Here is a 15435-nt window from a genome sequence, read left to right as displayed (position 1 = left end):
TAATGTTATGTGCGGAGCACCATTTCTGAAGGACTATGGAAGAAGAGAAGACCAGCAGTGTATTTTGTAACGCCATCCAGTTTGTTGCAATAATGGCCTAATCTACGCAGACGTAGCGGCCTGGGACCAAGAGAATGCGGAGACGACACCAAAAGTTTATCTTAAAAGTTATAGGTATGCTTAGATAGAAAGAATTAGGCTAATTTGATCATATTGTAGTTTAAATGTAAATGTCAGTCCTTTTGTGGCTGAGCTATGTTTTCTTTCTGTAAAGTAATGTCATGTTTCAGGGAAGATGCATGTTTGAACCCTGATGTTTGTTTATTATTTTATTTCCTTTTTATTAGATGGGAAAGAGGGAAATGTTAGGTGTAGATGAGGATATATGTATGTCAAGAGGTAACTGTGTATTCCAATTTTTGTAACAAGATGAAGACTCTTTCATTAAGAAGGCTGCACAGCCTAAAGCTTGTTTGGGAATAAATTTCAGCAGGGAACAGTTTTTCTAAAGCATGTAGCATGTTTACAGGAGTGCATGGCAGATGTAACCAATGTGAAAGTACACCATTGAACTAGTGTCTTTTAGATCGGCAAGGAGGACTAGCTAATTGGTACTGTGTTGTGAAATTACGAGAAAAAGGCAAGATTAGCCTGAAACTGAGATTATACAATGTGTGTTAATACAGGACGAAGGTGCCTGGTGATGAATAAAGGGGAAAATATAATGGTGTAGCTGCATGGTGAGAGAGAGGCTTGATTTGCCTCGAGTGTTCATTAATACTATAAGAGTCGAACTCTTGGACTCCGAGGTGTTAGGCCAGATGTGCCGTGTGTCATGTGTAACAGTCGTGTTAAATTGAGATGTGTATTTAAGGCCATATGAATGTGTATTGAGAACCCTTAAGGTGAGTTTGAGGCCTGTTGTTAGTTTAATGAACAGAGAAGTGATTTGCAGCGTTAATATGTGTTCCCCGCTATATTAGAATCTCTCAGGCAGGAATTACAAATCCAATTAGTTAGTGTCTTCTCTTGGGAGGCAGGATGTCTCATAGCTGGAGTATTAGAAGTGTCAGTTGATTTATAATATAGCGTGCTAGGTGATGACTAACACGTGTAGCTGAGCCAGGAGTTCCGTGTTTTTTTAATATGAAGGAGTTTAGCATCTTATTACTTGTATTTCAGATAACGGATATACAGATGTCTTGTTTATTTTATTTGCATGAATTTTACAGGTTTTTTTGAAGTGTTCTGTTTATATTGAATTGTGTTACATGTATTTTTGCTGATTATGTCATTGTCATCGTTGATAAAGACTTGTTTTTAAATCTGAGTCCGGAGCTCACTTATTGGGAAGTAGGCTTTCGAGCCATCCAATTTGTAACAGAGCGGTCTGTTAGTAAACTCAGTGTAGATATAAGATAGGGACCCTGGAACATTGATTTGTTGATAAGTGTTGTACATATTATTTTTATTATGGATCGGATTTAGTATAACTTTATTCTGTTGCAGTATGTCCTATAAACGTTATTTGAATGATATCCGTCAGGAATCAATAAGAGAAATTTAAATGCGTTGACTCGATGCGAAGTGTGTTATTCTTCCCCCAGCTTTTATTTTGTTAATATTTATATATTAACACGGGACATTACCCGTCATTTATGACGTGTATAAAATGTGTAACTATGTGTACGGCACATATTGGAATTTTTGGCACTTATTTGAGCCATATTTCTGATCATTTTCATATTAATTTGTTGATTTTTCGAGTTTCAATAATGTTTTCTTAGATAATAAATCTATCTTACCCCCTATTTTGAATTTTATTTTGGAATTATGTTACTGTTTCCCATTCACATACCCATGGTATAATTTATCTTGAGATATTTAATTTATTTTAGCCCTGATCATTTTTTTTACGAACCGAACACGCAGCTCTCTGACGGTGCCAGAAGACTGTATTTTAGACGGGAACGGTACAATATAGTCCAACTTTTCTGTCGACAGTTTTGTAGAGAACTGACCTTGAGACATGTGGAAAGTGAAGTGACAGAATATTGTGACGGATGGTGTCAACCTCCCGCACAATATCGTCCTTGATTGGAGGGCATTATGAACATTCTCTTGACCTTCTTGAATAACCTTACTCACTTGTGGATTCTTCCATCACTCATAGTGTTGGGACCATACACATTACAGATCTTCAGAGATCTTTAGATTCTCTGCTGCTGGCACATTCCCTGCTGCAAAGAAGTGGATAACCGAGGGTATGTAACACTCAACGGGCCGCTTAGTCTTCTTAATGAGTTCCATTGCACACTATGAAGCCGCAACACAGTACCAACGTTGCAGCAAGCTTGCGTTTGTGTGCAAGGTATGCTGGGAACCATTGCCATTCGCGAAAGAATGAATGTGCAGGATTTTTAAAGTTGTGGACAACCAATCCTTAATTAAAAAGTAGTCTTTGTATGTTAACCTTGCTCTTGATCAGGCTACCAACACTTTATGCATGTCTTCCCTGTGCACGGACTTCTTTTGTCATTTCAACTACCTTCCTCAGACTTAACATTAAGGGCCGGTTCTACCACCTACTGGTAAAGTAGCGCGTAATTTGCCCTCCGCGTAAAAGGATGTTTCCGTCCGACCACTCCCAGGTAGCGCTATCAACAGCATAAATCGTCGTTACCCGGCGCGTAATTTATCGGCCACTTCGAGGGCCCGATAAGACTTTACCTGCCGGCCAAGTTCTGAGACCTGAACATTATTAGCTGTATTTCTGGTGATATGCAACTCAAATTAGCTTCGTATACTGAAAAAAGCAGTATACTGTAACAGTGATCGATATTGTATTGCAGGATTTTGAACATTAATGCTTCCCTTTAGTTGCAACGGTCACACCAGCCTCTCGCATTGGTAGCGCAGGGAACACATTTTATACGTCAAGCTTTCGTAAAGAAACTCTAAAAGGATATAAAATCAAAATCTATTTGGAAATCATTTCAAACAGGCTTTAATTTTCTACTTTTTCAGTTTTCGGACACGAGATATATATTACTGTATGTATACTACCTAACTCAAGCGTTTTCCTAGCATAGTGGTTAACACGCTCGCTTCGTAATACGAAGTGTGCAGGTTCGAGTCTTTATTATGACGAATCTTTTTTATTTCCATTATTAGCGTTGTGTTAATCTGTATACCTCTTTTCATACGTTCTTATTACAATATTATGTCTACTAGGAAAATTGCTTTATATGTATGCTACTTATAGCAAGTGATGTTATGATTAATAGCACACAGCGCTTGCGCGGAGGTGGTTGGACGCAAGCCAAAGTACCAGCCGATTTACACCTCCAGGTAGTTTACCTCCCGGGCAGCTGCCAGCCCAGGTAGCAGATTCCCTATTAGTTGTTTACATAGTCTTGTAAATCATTTCGAAGAAATTGGAAACTATTCCATTCCTGAATTCCTCTTCCTATGAATGGATATTTATCCTGATTAGTTCTTTACATTTACAGTACCTTCCAACTTTATCTTCATAAAGTTATAAAATTAAAATGAAATGCTTTATCAATAAATGGAAGCATCTGAAACTAAACGAGGTCACAGAACTAGTTGCAAATAGAGCATCGCGGAGATACTTAATCAATTCACAGAAGCCTGCAGATAGAATGCTCAAAGGCAATAAGTCCGTAAAGAAGATGTGTGTGTATATACGTATATGGAAGCGCGTAAAAGAGAGTTAAGAACAACGGCAGGGAACGAAAACACATTTTAAAATGTAAATTAGAAATACGATGAAAACCTGCGTACCTTCTATTACGGAGCGAGCGACTTGACCAATCTACTACGAGAATACTTTTCAAAAACGCTGCCTTACATGACAGGTTATAACTGGCGTAAGAAAATGTAATCTCAAGATTTTAATCCCAATTAGGTATTGATATTAAAGATCATAGATTAAAATCACGAAAGCTTGACATGAATCATTGTCCATAACTCTTAAGACTCCCTTTATTAGGCTTTTTGGTGATAATCAGCAGATGCAAGCACAGGGAAATAAGACAATCGAAATGGGTTTCATGCATCTGACGATAGATAGCACCACACTCGAAAGCGAGAAATCGCTGAAAATCAGTCTAGCCAACTTTGTATATCGGTGTCTAGCTCCGGGTAGCTACCTAGCGCTTGCGCGGAGGTGGTTGGATGCAAGCCAAAGTACCAGCCGATTTACACCTCCAGGTAGTTTACCTCCCGGGCAGCTGCCAGCCACTTTACCAGCAGATGGTAGAACCGGCCCTTAAGTTGAATAAATTATCCTCAGCTAATTTCATATAGTTACATGGTAAATACAACTTATGGTTTAAACAGAATGTATATGAGAATGATGACGACATTGGCCCTAACCCCGAAATTAAATATTAACTTAAGCTTCTTCATAGTTCCTGTCCAGTTGTGATCGATTGTTGTTAGGCTCAAAATTGGAAATTTCAAAGACTAGTCAAATAATGTAAATAAACAGTATGCCAGGAATAATTACATTTTGGAAGTGTGCGGGGTGTTTCTTTATTTTTTATTCTTTTTTATTTTTTCCTTATTTTTTTATTTTTTGTGGTTTAACGTCACAAACTAGCACATCAAAGGTTACTCAAGGGTGGGAAAGAGACAGGATTGGGAAGGTAGCGGCTGTGGCCTTACTTAAGTTACAACCCCAGCATTAGCCTGGTGTGAAAATGTTAAACCATCTTCAGGGCTGTGGATGGTGGGATTCTAACCCACCTTCACCAAACTGCAAGCTCACAGCTACGCATCCGTTACCTCGCGACCAACTCACTCAGTTTTGTTTAAGAAGTATGTTGATAGGAAGATAAATCATATACAGGGCGTAAATGATAAAAGGGATTACGACAGGAACTTCTAACATCCAGAGTCATCTGGCAGAAAGTAATGTAGTTTATCTGCTGCGAGTCTCCACAGTAGTTATGCTTTTCGCGAGTGAAGGGAGTAAATTTCCAGGTGTTTCATGGCACTAGACAGCAAAAAGATGGGTTTCATAAAGGCGTTGTGGAGAATTCTTTTGAGAAATTGGGCCACAGACCTCATCTAAAATGGCATTGTTATTTTCTCCATTTGAATCTGGATGAAAATTGAGAGTGGATTCGTTCTGATCCTCATTTTAGCTGTCCTGATCCCCTGTATCACAATGTGTTGTTGTTGGATGAACATCCTGGATAGTGAGCCTGTAAATGTGGTACATTTTCTTGTCTAGTTTCGAGATAGTGGCAGACAACGAACTAGATGCTCCGCTGGTGGCTCGATCTGCAAACGACTGTCACTCCTTGCTGCTACGTCACATCAACAACGCTGTTGGTATTGAAGTTGTGAACACTCAAGGAAGAGGCCCAGAGTTCTTTGGATTCTCTCATCCCACGATACAGAACTTGATCCAGAGTTCCCCTGGCACTCGTAAATGTTCTGCTTACAAGTGGAGCAAATTTGAGGTAAGTGAGATAGTGAGTGTGTGTTCGTGTGCATGTGCAAACATTATGTGTTATGGCATGCCTGCTACAGATATTTTGTTCCTAGCTATACCAAACCATTCTGGCATCTTGGGTCTGAGGGCCTGTACTATGGCAGGTAAATGTGCAGTTTCAATTTATGAGACAGATTGCACATTTATCTGGAAGTTTGGTCGAAAATGTATACTACAGCCTTCATTTACTGCAATCTGGAGGAATATTCTCTACTTTAGCTATGTCAAAGATGGAGCGGCAGTGGAAGCTCATGTCTGGGACTTGGCTGTAAGAATCATGATGGCTACACATCATGATGAATCTGTAGCTGCATGATGCTACGCGAAAATAATGTAATCTATGTATATATTTATAAAATAGATCTGGATTTCTGCCCAGGTATCAGAAGGTTTTTAATTACTTCCCAAGCTAGCAAGTTGTTCCCGCTAAATATATGAATTGCATGTAAACTTTGCTTTTACAAGCTTGCTTGGTAGCCATGGTTATTATGGCATCATTTCATGAATCAGCCACATAGTGATTCACCGATTCGAGTCCCGTTTTAATTTTCTTATCGAAATGTTAGTTGGCAGGGCACTAGAGGTGGTGGTATACAATTCCTAATCACTAGAGAGCGTGCCAAAAGCCTGGGTTCAATTCCAAACCTTTCTGGGTTGTTCATATGTAGTTGAGTATATGAAATTATTCATTACTCTAAAAGTGAGATAAATACTTGCCAGTTATTACTCTAATATCATCTTGGAATAAATAAACTACTTATAAAATTTGAATAATTATTAATAAATTTACTGATCCTCTGCTACATGTATGGTGCCTGCTAGTGCTATCCAGATTTCCTCATTTATTTTACATCTTAACAAAATTGGTGGCATTGATTACGAAGATAAATTCCACTTTCACCGTAACATGTATCCTCTTAATTACTACTTGAGAAAAAAGAAAATTATTAGGAATTGTATGGAAAGATGCATAACTTGAATCTTTCTTTTGCATCCATGTAACATCATCAGTCTTTTTATTTTCTACAATAATGTCTGTATTTCCTTACAAAATTAATTTTATTCTTTATATGTGTGGATTTCAGTCCTGATTCTTTTCTTGGCTGGAACTTCCACTTTATAAACTAATAACAGTTTGATATTGGACTCTCATAATACTGTACAATTTCAAACAAAACAAAAAAAAGTGCTAAACAAACAAAACACCCGAGAATAGCTATACCGGGAATAGGCTGTGCGTTTGTTGTTGATAATAACAGGTTTCTTTTTCCTCTACCGGAAGACTGTAGTGTCTACACAGCAGAGCTCTATGCTATCTGTAAAGCCCTGCGGTACACACTGCCCGATGAGCGCCGGCAATTTCTGCTGTGTACCGACTCCTTGGACGCGCTTCAGTCTATAGATACATGTTTCCCTCAGCACTCTCTGGTGCAGCGGATCCAGGACCTGCTGACCTGGTGTTCGGATGCTGGCACCAGAATTAGGTTTATGTGGCTCCCAAGTTACATGGGTGTAGAGGGAAACGAGTTAGCTGATAAGGCTGCCAAGGAGGCTGTTACCTTGCCCTCATTGCCTCAGAGGGTTCCTGCCAGTGACATTTGCTCTCAGCAGAGACATCTGGTTATGTCCCATTGGGAGATGGAATGGCAGGCCACCCCTCTCCCAGATAAGCTGAGTGCCATAAAAGGAACTATGAAGGTATGGAAGACTGCGCTTCGGGCTTCTCGGAGAGAAGCTGTGGTATTATGTCGTCTTCGGATCTGTCATGGCATAGTAGTGCACTCCTACCTACTGAAGGGTGAAACCCCCCCCTCAGTATGTACTTGCGACGGTCATCTAACCGTGGTACACATCCTTATGGAGTGCTGGACCTGGCTGATCTTCGCCCCTTATTCTAAAACTCCCGAGTGCCATTTCCCACATCCTACGAGATGAAGAGCAGTCAGCAGATCTCGTCATTCATTTTATGAGGGATAGTGGCCATTTTTATCGTGTGTAATAATGTATTTTGTATTACTGTATTTTTGTAAACTTACGCTTTCATTCCATTGACTCTATTTTAATTCGTGTTTGCATATTTTAATGTGTCATTTTAACTTCTTACTTGAATGATATATATCTCTGTACTTCAAGGCATCATCATTTATTTTAAATTCTAGTCAGTGGATATATTTTAACATTTTAATCATCATGTCTTTTCATTAATCTCGTACCGTTAGGGGCCGATGACCTAACTGTTAGACCCCTTTAAACAACAAACCTCATCATCATCATCAATAGCTAGCTATACCACCATGCTAAATTTCACTACATATTTCAGGAACCTTATTGCCAATGCAATAGATATGTTATTACATCTTCTGCATGACAATATCATAGTTAAAATTTGTTGGTAGTATGCAAGTAAATATTTATCTTCTAGATTTCAAAACTGTAGCCTGCGTGTCTGTAGTACAGGCCCTCAGTGTAGCATCTTTTCCAAGCTCCAACCAAGCTTAAGGGAATTAACCTCTAAAGGGCACCTGCACATGAACAAAACCAAAAACCATGGCGCTTCACCCCTGACAGACCTTGGCCTACTGAATGGCCGCTGCTCAGCCTCAAGGCCTGCAGATTACGAGGTGGCACGTGGTCAGCATAACGAATCACCTTGGCCATTATTCTTGGTTTTCTAGACCTGAGCTGCTATCTACCGGGCGAGTTGGCCATGCGGTTAGGAGTGCGCAGCTGTGAGCTTCCATCTGGGAGATAGTGGGTTCAAATCCCACTTCGGCAGCCCTGAAGATGGTTTTCCGTTGTTTCCCATTTTCACACAAGGCAAATGCTGGGGCTGTACCTTAATTAAGGACACAGCCGCTTCCTTCCCATTCCTAGGCCTTTCCTATCCCATCTTTGCCGTAAGACCTATCTGTAATACCAATATAAATGGTCCGTTATTGGACATTATAAATTTTCCAGCTAACTCATTCCTGGTTGCCAGCGTTTCGCCCTCGTGTGCTAGGCTGGGCTCATCAGTTGGTACCTAGCACACCTACCAAGACGCTGGCTAGTGCATACCGTGGAGGCCACTGCTGGAAAATTTATAATGTCCAATAACGGACCATTTATATTGGTATTATAAATTTACTCATTCGGAACAAATATTTCAGGTTCCCTATGGGAATCAACATCTATATCATCTGATGGCCAGGCAGGCATCAATTTTTGATAATGGGACAAAGTGTCTCATAGTGCATTGGCACTGCTGGTGGCTACAATTAGCCTACGCAGTGGCCTCCACGGTATGCACTAGCCAGCGTCTTGGTAAGTGTGCTAGGTACCAACTGATGAGCCCAGCCTAGCACACGAGGGCGAAACGCTGGCAACCAGGAATGAGTTAGCTGGAAAATTTATAATGTCCAATAACGGACCATTTATATTGGTATTATAAATTTACTCATTCGGAACAAATATTTCAGGTTCCCTATGGGAATCAACATCTATATCAGACCTATCTGTGTCGCTGCGACGTAAAGCAAATATCGAGCTGCTATCTTACTATCGGCTAGCTCCTTAGCTGTTCTCGTATAGGCTGAGTGGATCTTGAACCAGCTCTCAGGCCCCTGTGAGTGGGGGAGGTAAAATAATAACAGCCTATCATAAGAGGCAACAAAAATGGGGACCCGGGGCTCTCATTTTGGGAACGTGGATTGGCGACCATGGTTCCCCTAGCTGAGTCTAGCATTACTTCCACTTACTTGCCTCAGCCTCCTGACTTTCATCTTTCCCGTCTGACCTCCTTTTGTCAACTTGTGTTCTTTTCCAACCCTTATAGTATTAGGTTTCTGAGGCCTAGTGAGTCTTTTGTTTTCACGCCCTGCGTGACCCTTACTTTTCTTTTGCCGATAACTTTATTTTCTGAAGTGTTTGGACGTCTTTGATTTTTCCATCTGATTAGTGTTAATGGAGAATAGTTCCCCAATTGTACTTACTGTTAAACAGTAATCACCATCACCTGCCCTCAGATCCAGGTAAAAATCCCTCACCTGGTATTATCTTCTGGATAAGAGGTAGGCGGTTTACCCCTAGACCACGGGGTTGGTTACCTGGACGTGAAACTGGCATGTTTTAAGGCTCATTTTGTTGGTTCATATCTAAGAACCTCCTTTAATACATCAGTGTTTGTTTTCTTTTCAGCTTCTTTGTATCATCCTCCGCTATCCATTTCTACAACTTTGAGATAGAATATTGCAGGCACTTGGTCAGGATGGAACAAATGCTATGATCTAAACTCAATTTTAAATGTAGAAAGTTAAGCCTTCTTAACACTTCAACAGCGCTATATTGTAACACTACCACAGTGGACAAATTGCCTTCAACGATGTATACTGATGTTTCTCTCTTGTAGGTCAGTCGTTCAGGAGAGCCACCTGCCGAGGAGAATGATGCTTCGCTCAGTTTTGATGCTCTACAGCGAAGCATAGCCTTCTCCAAGTCCCACATGCGCATGGTCAAGATGAAGGAAGAACAACCAGAACAGATGATACGGGACTCCAATGCTTCCTTACGGGATCTTCTCATGTCGTGACAAGTCTTCATTTATCATGAAGTTTTACTTCTAGGCAGCAGAAATATTTTTTTCTATTTCTGTCTTTCTTTTTGTAATCTTTTTTGAACTTTCTGATGTTGTATTATAGTCCAGTTAGCCATGTTTGGTCCTGTTTCACTGCTCGCATTTCATCAGAAATGTTAGAAGATAAAGAAACAATGAAAAAATGGGCATGGAGCAAGCATTAAGACAGGAAACAAGCTGTTCGTTATAAGGATCTCTTTTCTCTGTTATGACAAGCACTTTAGTTGAGTGAATGTTAATCATTACACAGGGTAAGTCTACTAAAATGTTCACTTCAAATAACTTGTACCATTGAAGATACTAATAACCTGTTTTTTTTTGTTTTTTTTTCTCTCTTGCATTCAGTAATATTACTAAGGAGCTCATGATGAAACTAGCCTTAATTTCCAAGGTTGTCAATATCTACTTATTGTAGATAACGGTACTATCTTTGTTGTTTGAAATGTAGCCACACTATTTTCTACTCCTAGATATGGGCATTACAAATTCTAGTACCAGTATCTCGGCATATATTAACAAGTTTGATTATGAGCGCCCTGGGAAGGCTGCTGGAAGTGAATACAGATTTTTGGTATCTCTAGCAGTTTACGAGTTATTTTAGTTGAACATTTGAGCCGACTCGCCCAGTATCTCTCATCTTTTGTACCACCCTGTTCAGAAAGTTCTGGAGCTTGATTAAGCTACTGAGGTCTTTGTTTAGTAGGGTACATGTCTTTAAACCATACGTGAGGATTGGTACGAAGACATGATTGTTTTCCCTTTTTGTGGTATTTTGCAATCCCAGAGAAGATTTCTGACTCGACTGTAGAAGTTTGATGCTTTCTGTGTCCTGCTGAGTATTTCCTGCCTAACAGTGTTGTCTTTCGAGATTGTGCTTCCGAGGTACTTGAAGTGGGAAGCTGATTCGATTTTTGCTCCCTCCAGAAATATAATTATCAACACACTTGAATAAAATCTCACAAAGTTGCAATGCTGTCCTATTGCAACTGACTTCAGTGAAAACTTTAGGTCATTTTACATTTCCGTTTGAAGTAACATACTGTAGAAATGTATAAAGTTCTGATCTATTAGAAACATCTGTCATTTCATCCATAAAAATGACAACAAAAATAGTATCTTTCACTTTCTTTTCTATTTCAGTTTAATGTTTGAAACACAGCCAGTTATTGTCTGGTTCCATGGCTAAATGGTTAGCGTGCTGGCCTTTGGTCATAGGGGTCCCGGGTTCGATTCCCGGCTGGGTCGGGAATTTTAACCATCATTGGTTAATTTCGCTGGCACGGGGGCTGGGTGTATGTGTCGTGTTCATCATCATTTCATTCTCATCATGAGGTGCAGGTTACCTATGGGCGTCAAATCAAAAAACCTGCACCTGGCGAGCCGAATATGTCCTCAGACACTCCCGGCACTAAAAGCCATACACCATTTCATTTCATTTCATCCAGTTATTTCCTTTTGAATACAATTTAAAATTTCTGAAAAAACTGTAGTATTTTTAGACATGATATAGGCTTTTGGGCTTATGTTGTGTCAAGAAAATAAGGTGAAATTCTATAAATTTCGCTGAGAACTTTGCTCTTTATCTTCAGAAGAAAATCTTGACTGTTCACGACAAAGGCTTCTCAAACCAATGAGGTTTGAACTTAGACATCGTAATAGAAGTGGTGCATTCATTAGTCACCAGATGACTCTTCGGACGCGGTACAGTGCTAGCGTTCGAACCGGAAGCTGACGGAACCATCAGAAATAGTCTGAGAGGGTCACATAACAGGTTTACACACATACGAAAGTCCCTTCACTATTGTTATTTCGTTTTGGTGTTTTCCAAATTCATACGTTCCTTATCGCCAGATGTTTCATTCCAAGCCTGTATCTGTGTCGTACTATGTCGGTTTTCTGTCCACGCAAAATAGTCTACGCTAAATTTATGTCGCTAATTCTGATAGACCCCCAGCCCAAAAACATCATCAACATCATTTTCATCTCCCTGCCCTGCTAGGTCGGGGTATTGATGGTACTTCTCCACCGCTCTTCAGTAACTGTGTTCCATTCCAGTCTTCTGTTTCTTATACTGTTCTTCACATAGTCATGGCCTCCTTCTTGCTCTTTCTCTCCAACACTTGGTTTGGTATCCTTCCCTCCTCCCTTGCAAAAACATAAAGCAGTCATTTCTCTACAGGCCATGAAGGCCCGTGGAGGGGTGGAAGGTAAAGATTTCCATTATCTGTAACCTCGGCACTTGATGGAGCACGGTGGTTTGCTCTTCGCCCGGCCACCTTTGCCCCCAGGAATTAACCTGCTACTCCTTTTTGGTGTAGGCTGAGCCTGCCTCAGGGTCATGTGCACTTCCAGAACTGGAAATCTCGTTTCTTGATTTTTACGACTTCCTGACGGGGATTCGAACCCACGTCCTTCCGGGCAAACCAAGCACACCTATATCGTCTCAGCCAGGCAGCGCCTCATTGCACATGTTAATTTTGAAAACGATTAGATGTACTGAAACATAGACTCGAGACTAGCCACCTGTGTCACTAGGCGACCAGCCAGATAAATAATAATAATAATAATAATAATAATAATAATAATAATAATAATAATAATAATAATAATAATGAATATCAGTAACATAATGGCCCTAAAGATAAAATCAGTTAATTGATTTTTATTTACTGACATGGCAATTTACCACTGGGATACCATTCATCTCTTACTGTCATTATCATCAGCCATTTGTAAATAAAATTGCATTGGCCATGTAATTAGTTCTTCATTTCACCCAAAGTCAGAATTGCACAGGATGACATTGTCATGAAAACCTAGTGGGACAGTCCCTTATCTGTCCCAACATATATTTTTTCATGAATACTGGAAAGATATTAAGTGAGGATTACTTATTGTGGTGTATTTTCCAAACATGTGCGAATATGTTAAGTCCAGTATATTCATATCACTCTCCACTGAATGTGCATGTGTGCATTGCCGGCTAATTGACGATGCACGAAAAAGTGTAACGGACTGCACATGCAAGTAAAGTAGAACGACGGTATCTGTGGTATAAATTTGCTTAGGTTTCATGCGGAGCTAAGACTAAGAGAAGTGCTGTGTGATGAGAGTTTTGCCATATTTGAACGTAGAAGTAGATGTTGAACAATCCCAGATTGGACGTCACATGTCCGATCGCACAGAGGTATCAGTGGTCATTATCAAGTGGTGCATGAAGTATCCACTCGTACAGGTATTTCTGGGTCAAGTGTGTTCTGTATTTTACTACAGGACTTGCAGATGGATTCACCTTGCCCATAATGAAACACTAGTTTGTATTTAGTTGCCACTAGCTCCTGTACCTATACCAGTTTGGTGTTAGCATTCCAGTGGCCTTGAAATACTAAGTGGGTTTACATTGGTGGTGGTTTATCTGAAGATATAACATAGATGTCGTAACTTACAAAACAATCCTCATAGCTGACTTGCTCTGCGCACTACACTTATTGTAGACTTCTGAACTAGACACTTTTCATACAGCCCATAAGATAGTAATTCCATTTTCTGTTAACTGCAGTATGAGCATGGAACAAAGCCAAGCATGGTGTAGGGAATCTCGTAGATACTTTCAGTTTTAACCCAGTATATAGGAAGAACTAGTACCAGGCCTAAGAACACCATACAGTATTTTTTCTATTTTTTTTACTTTTTACTAGGTTAAGTTATAAATGTAGAGAATCTCATTGCATAGTTGATTACTTCAGTGTATTGTGAAATGTGATATAGTTGTCATTTATCTATAGAAGGTTAAGGTGAGAGTGCTGTACTTGAGAAGTATTAGAACTGAAAGGCAACAGTACCAAATATCAGTATCATTGATAGTAAATTTACAATTGCATTACCAATCTGGACAATACTGTATTTATTTGTTAACAGTGTGTAATCATTTGTTGCACACAGTATTTCTTTTGAAAAATATTTATGTAAGATGCAGAATTAAAAAAACGGTTTAAGAGTATTCATTGGAATCAAGACATTTAAACAGTCCTGTGCGTGTTCCTTTCCATTACTTACATTTACTATTTGGGTTCTTTTCTTTCCCTTTTCTGTTTGTCCTGTACTCTTAATCGTTTACCATTTATATTTCTGTTTCGTCCCTTTTCCTGTGTTTATCTCACCTCCCACGTCAAGACTGAAGCTTCCTCGGTGGATCGGTGGTAAAGTATCGCCCTCCAGATCCCAAGATTGTGGGTTCAAAACTGGCAAAGGTAGTTGGATATGTGAATACCGGAGAGCTAGCCCCGTTGTGTAGGGGTAGCGTGCCTGGATCTGAGGGCTAGTTCCAGGTCCACTCAGCCTACGTGATTAGAATTAAGGAGCTGTCTGACGGTGAGATAGCGACCCCATTCTAGAAAGCCAAGAATAACGGCCTAGAGGATTCGTCGTCCTGACCACACTACTCCTCGTAATCTGCAGGCTTTCGGGCTGAGAAGCGGTCGCTTGGTAGGCCAAGGTCCTTCAGGCTGTAGTGCCAATGGGGGGGGGGAAGACCCCGGAAAAAATCCATTTGACACGCCGTGTCTTATGAGGAAAATATACCTACAATTGGTTGACGTTAATCAATACACAAATGTTATCACAATAGGTACATGCTTCAGTCCTTTTGGGCCTTCTTTAGCCTTAAATAAAATATAAAGTTAATAAAGTAGTCTAAAACTCAACACTAACAGTGTGTCCTTATGAAAAGTTAATCTTGAAATATCTTATCATGAGAAACAACCAAAAAAAGACCACCACATGTAAAGTCATTCGTTCTTGAAATCTTGACGTATGAAATGACGTCAGAAGTGTGACAGTGGTGTATTTATATATAAATTGGTAAGATACATAAAAAAATAATAGTGATTTAAGAAAAATGTTTCTTATCCTATACCAGGGATGGCAAACCTTTTCTGACTAGCATGTCAATTAAGGTCTTGTTTCACTGTCAGTGTGCCACTGATTATTTTTATTTAAAATCATGAAACCCCCTCAGTTCACTTTGTTTAGGTATTAGATTGCATTACATATAAATCAATTCGACTGAATGTTCCATGATTTAATTTTGTGTACATCACTGAAATTACATTTTAAAAAACAGGTAAATTTTATGAATAAAATATATTTTTGCTTTAACCTAACAATATTTGTGAAAAATATGGCCATAGAATTAAATTCGACACACTTCTTTGTTAAAGCGGAAAATTTATAATGTCCAATAACCGACCAACTACATTGGTATCACTGTCCTATACCAGGCATCGTCAATCGAGAG

General features: G+C 39.6%; 1 protein-coding gene across 2 annotated transcripts in view; it reads left to right on the top strand.

Annotated features, from left to right (window-relative positions):
- The window catches only part of LOC136881173 (transforming growth factor beta regulator 1), a 97273-nt gene extending 85024 nt beyond the window's left edge, over window positions 1-12249 (top strand). For both annotated transcript variants that reach the window (XM_067153839.2, XM_067153838.2), the window contains exons 6-7: window positions 5264-5495; window positions 9915-12249. In XM_067153839.2, the coding sequence (XP_067009940.2) occupies window positions 5264-5495; window positions 9915-10094 (412 nt within the window). In that variant the 3' untranslated portion in view covers window positions 10095-12249. The remainder of the gene's footprint in view (window positions 1-5263; window positions 5496-9914) is intronic.
- The last annotated feature ends 3186 nt before the right edge of the window (window positions 12250-15435 follow it).

The sequence above is a fragment of the Anabrus simplex genome, chromosome 9 (assembly GCF_040414725.1).
Source record: "Anabrus simplex isolate iqAnaSimp1 chromosome 9, ASM4041472v1, whole genome shotgun sequence".
Taxonomy (NCBI): Eukaryota; Metazoa; Arthropoda; class Insecta; order Orthoptera; family Tettigoniidae; genus Anabrus; species Anabrus simplex.
This window is presented reverse-complemented; position numbering and strand designations above follow the sequence as displayed.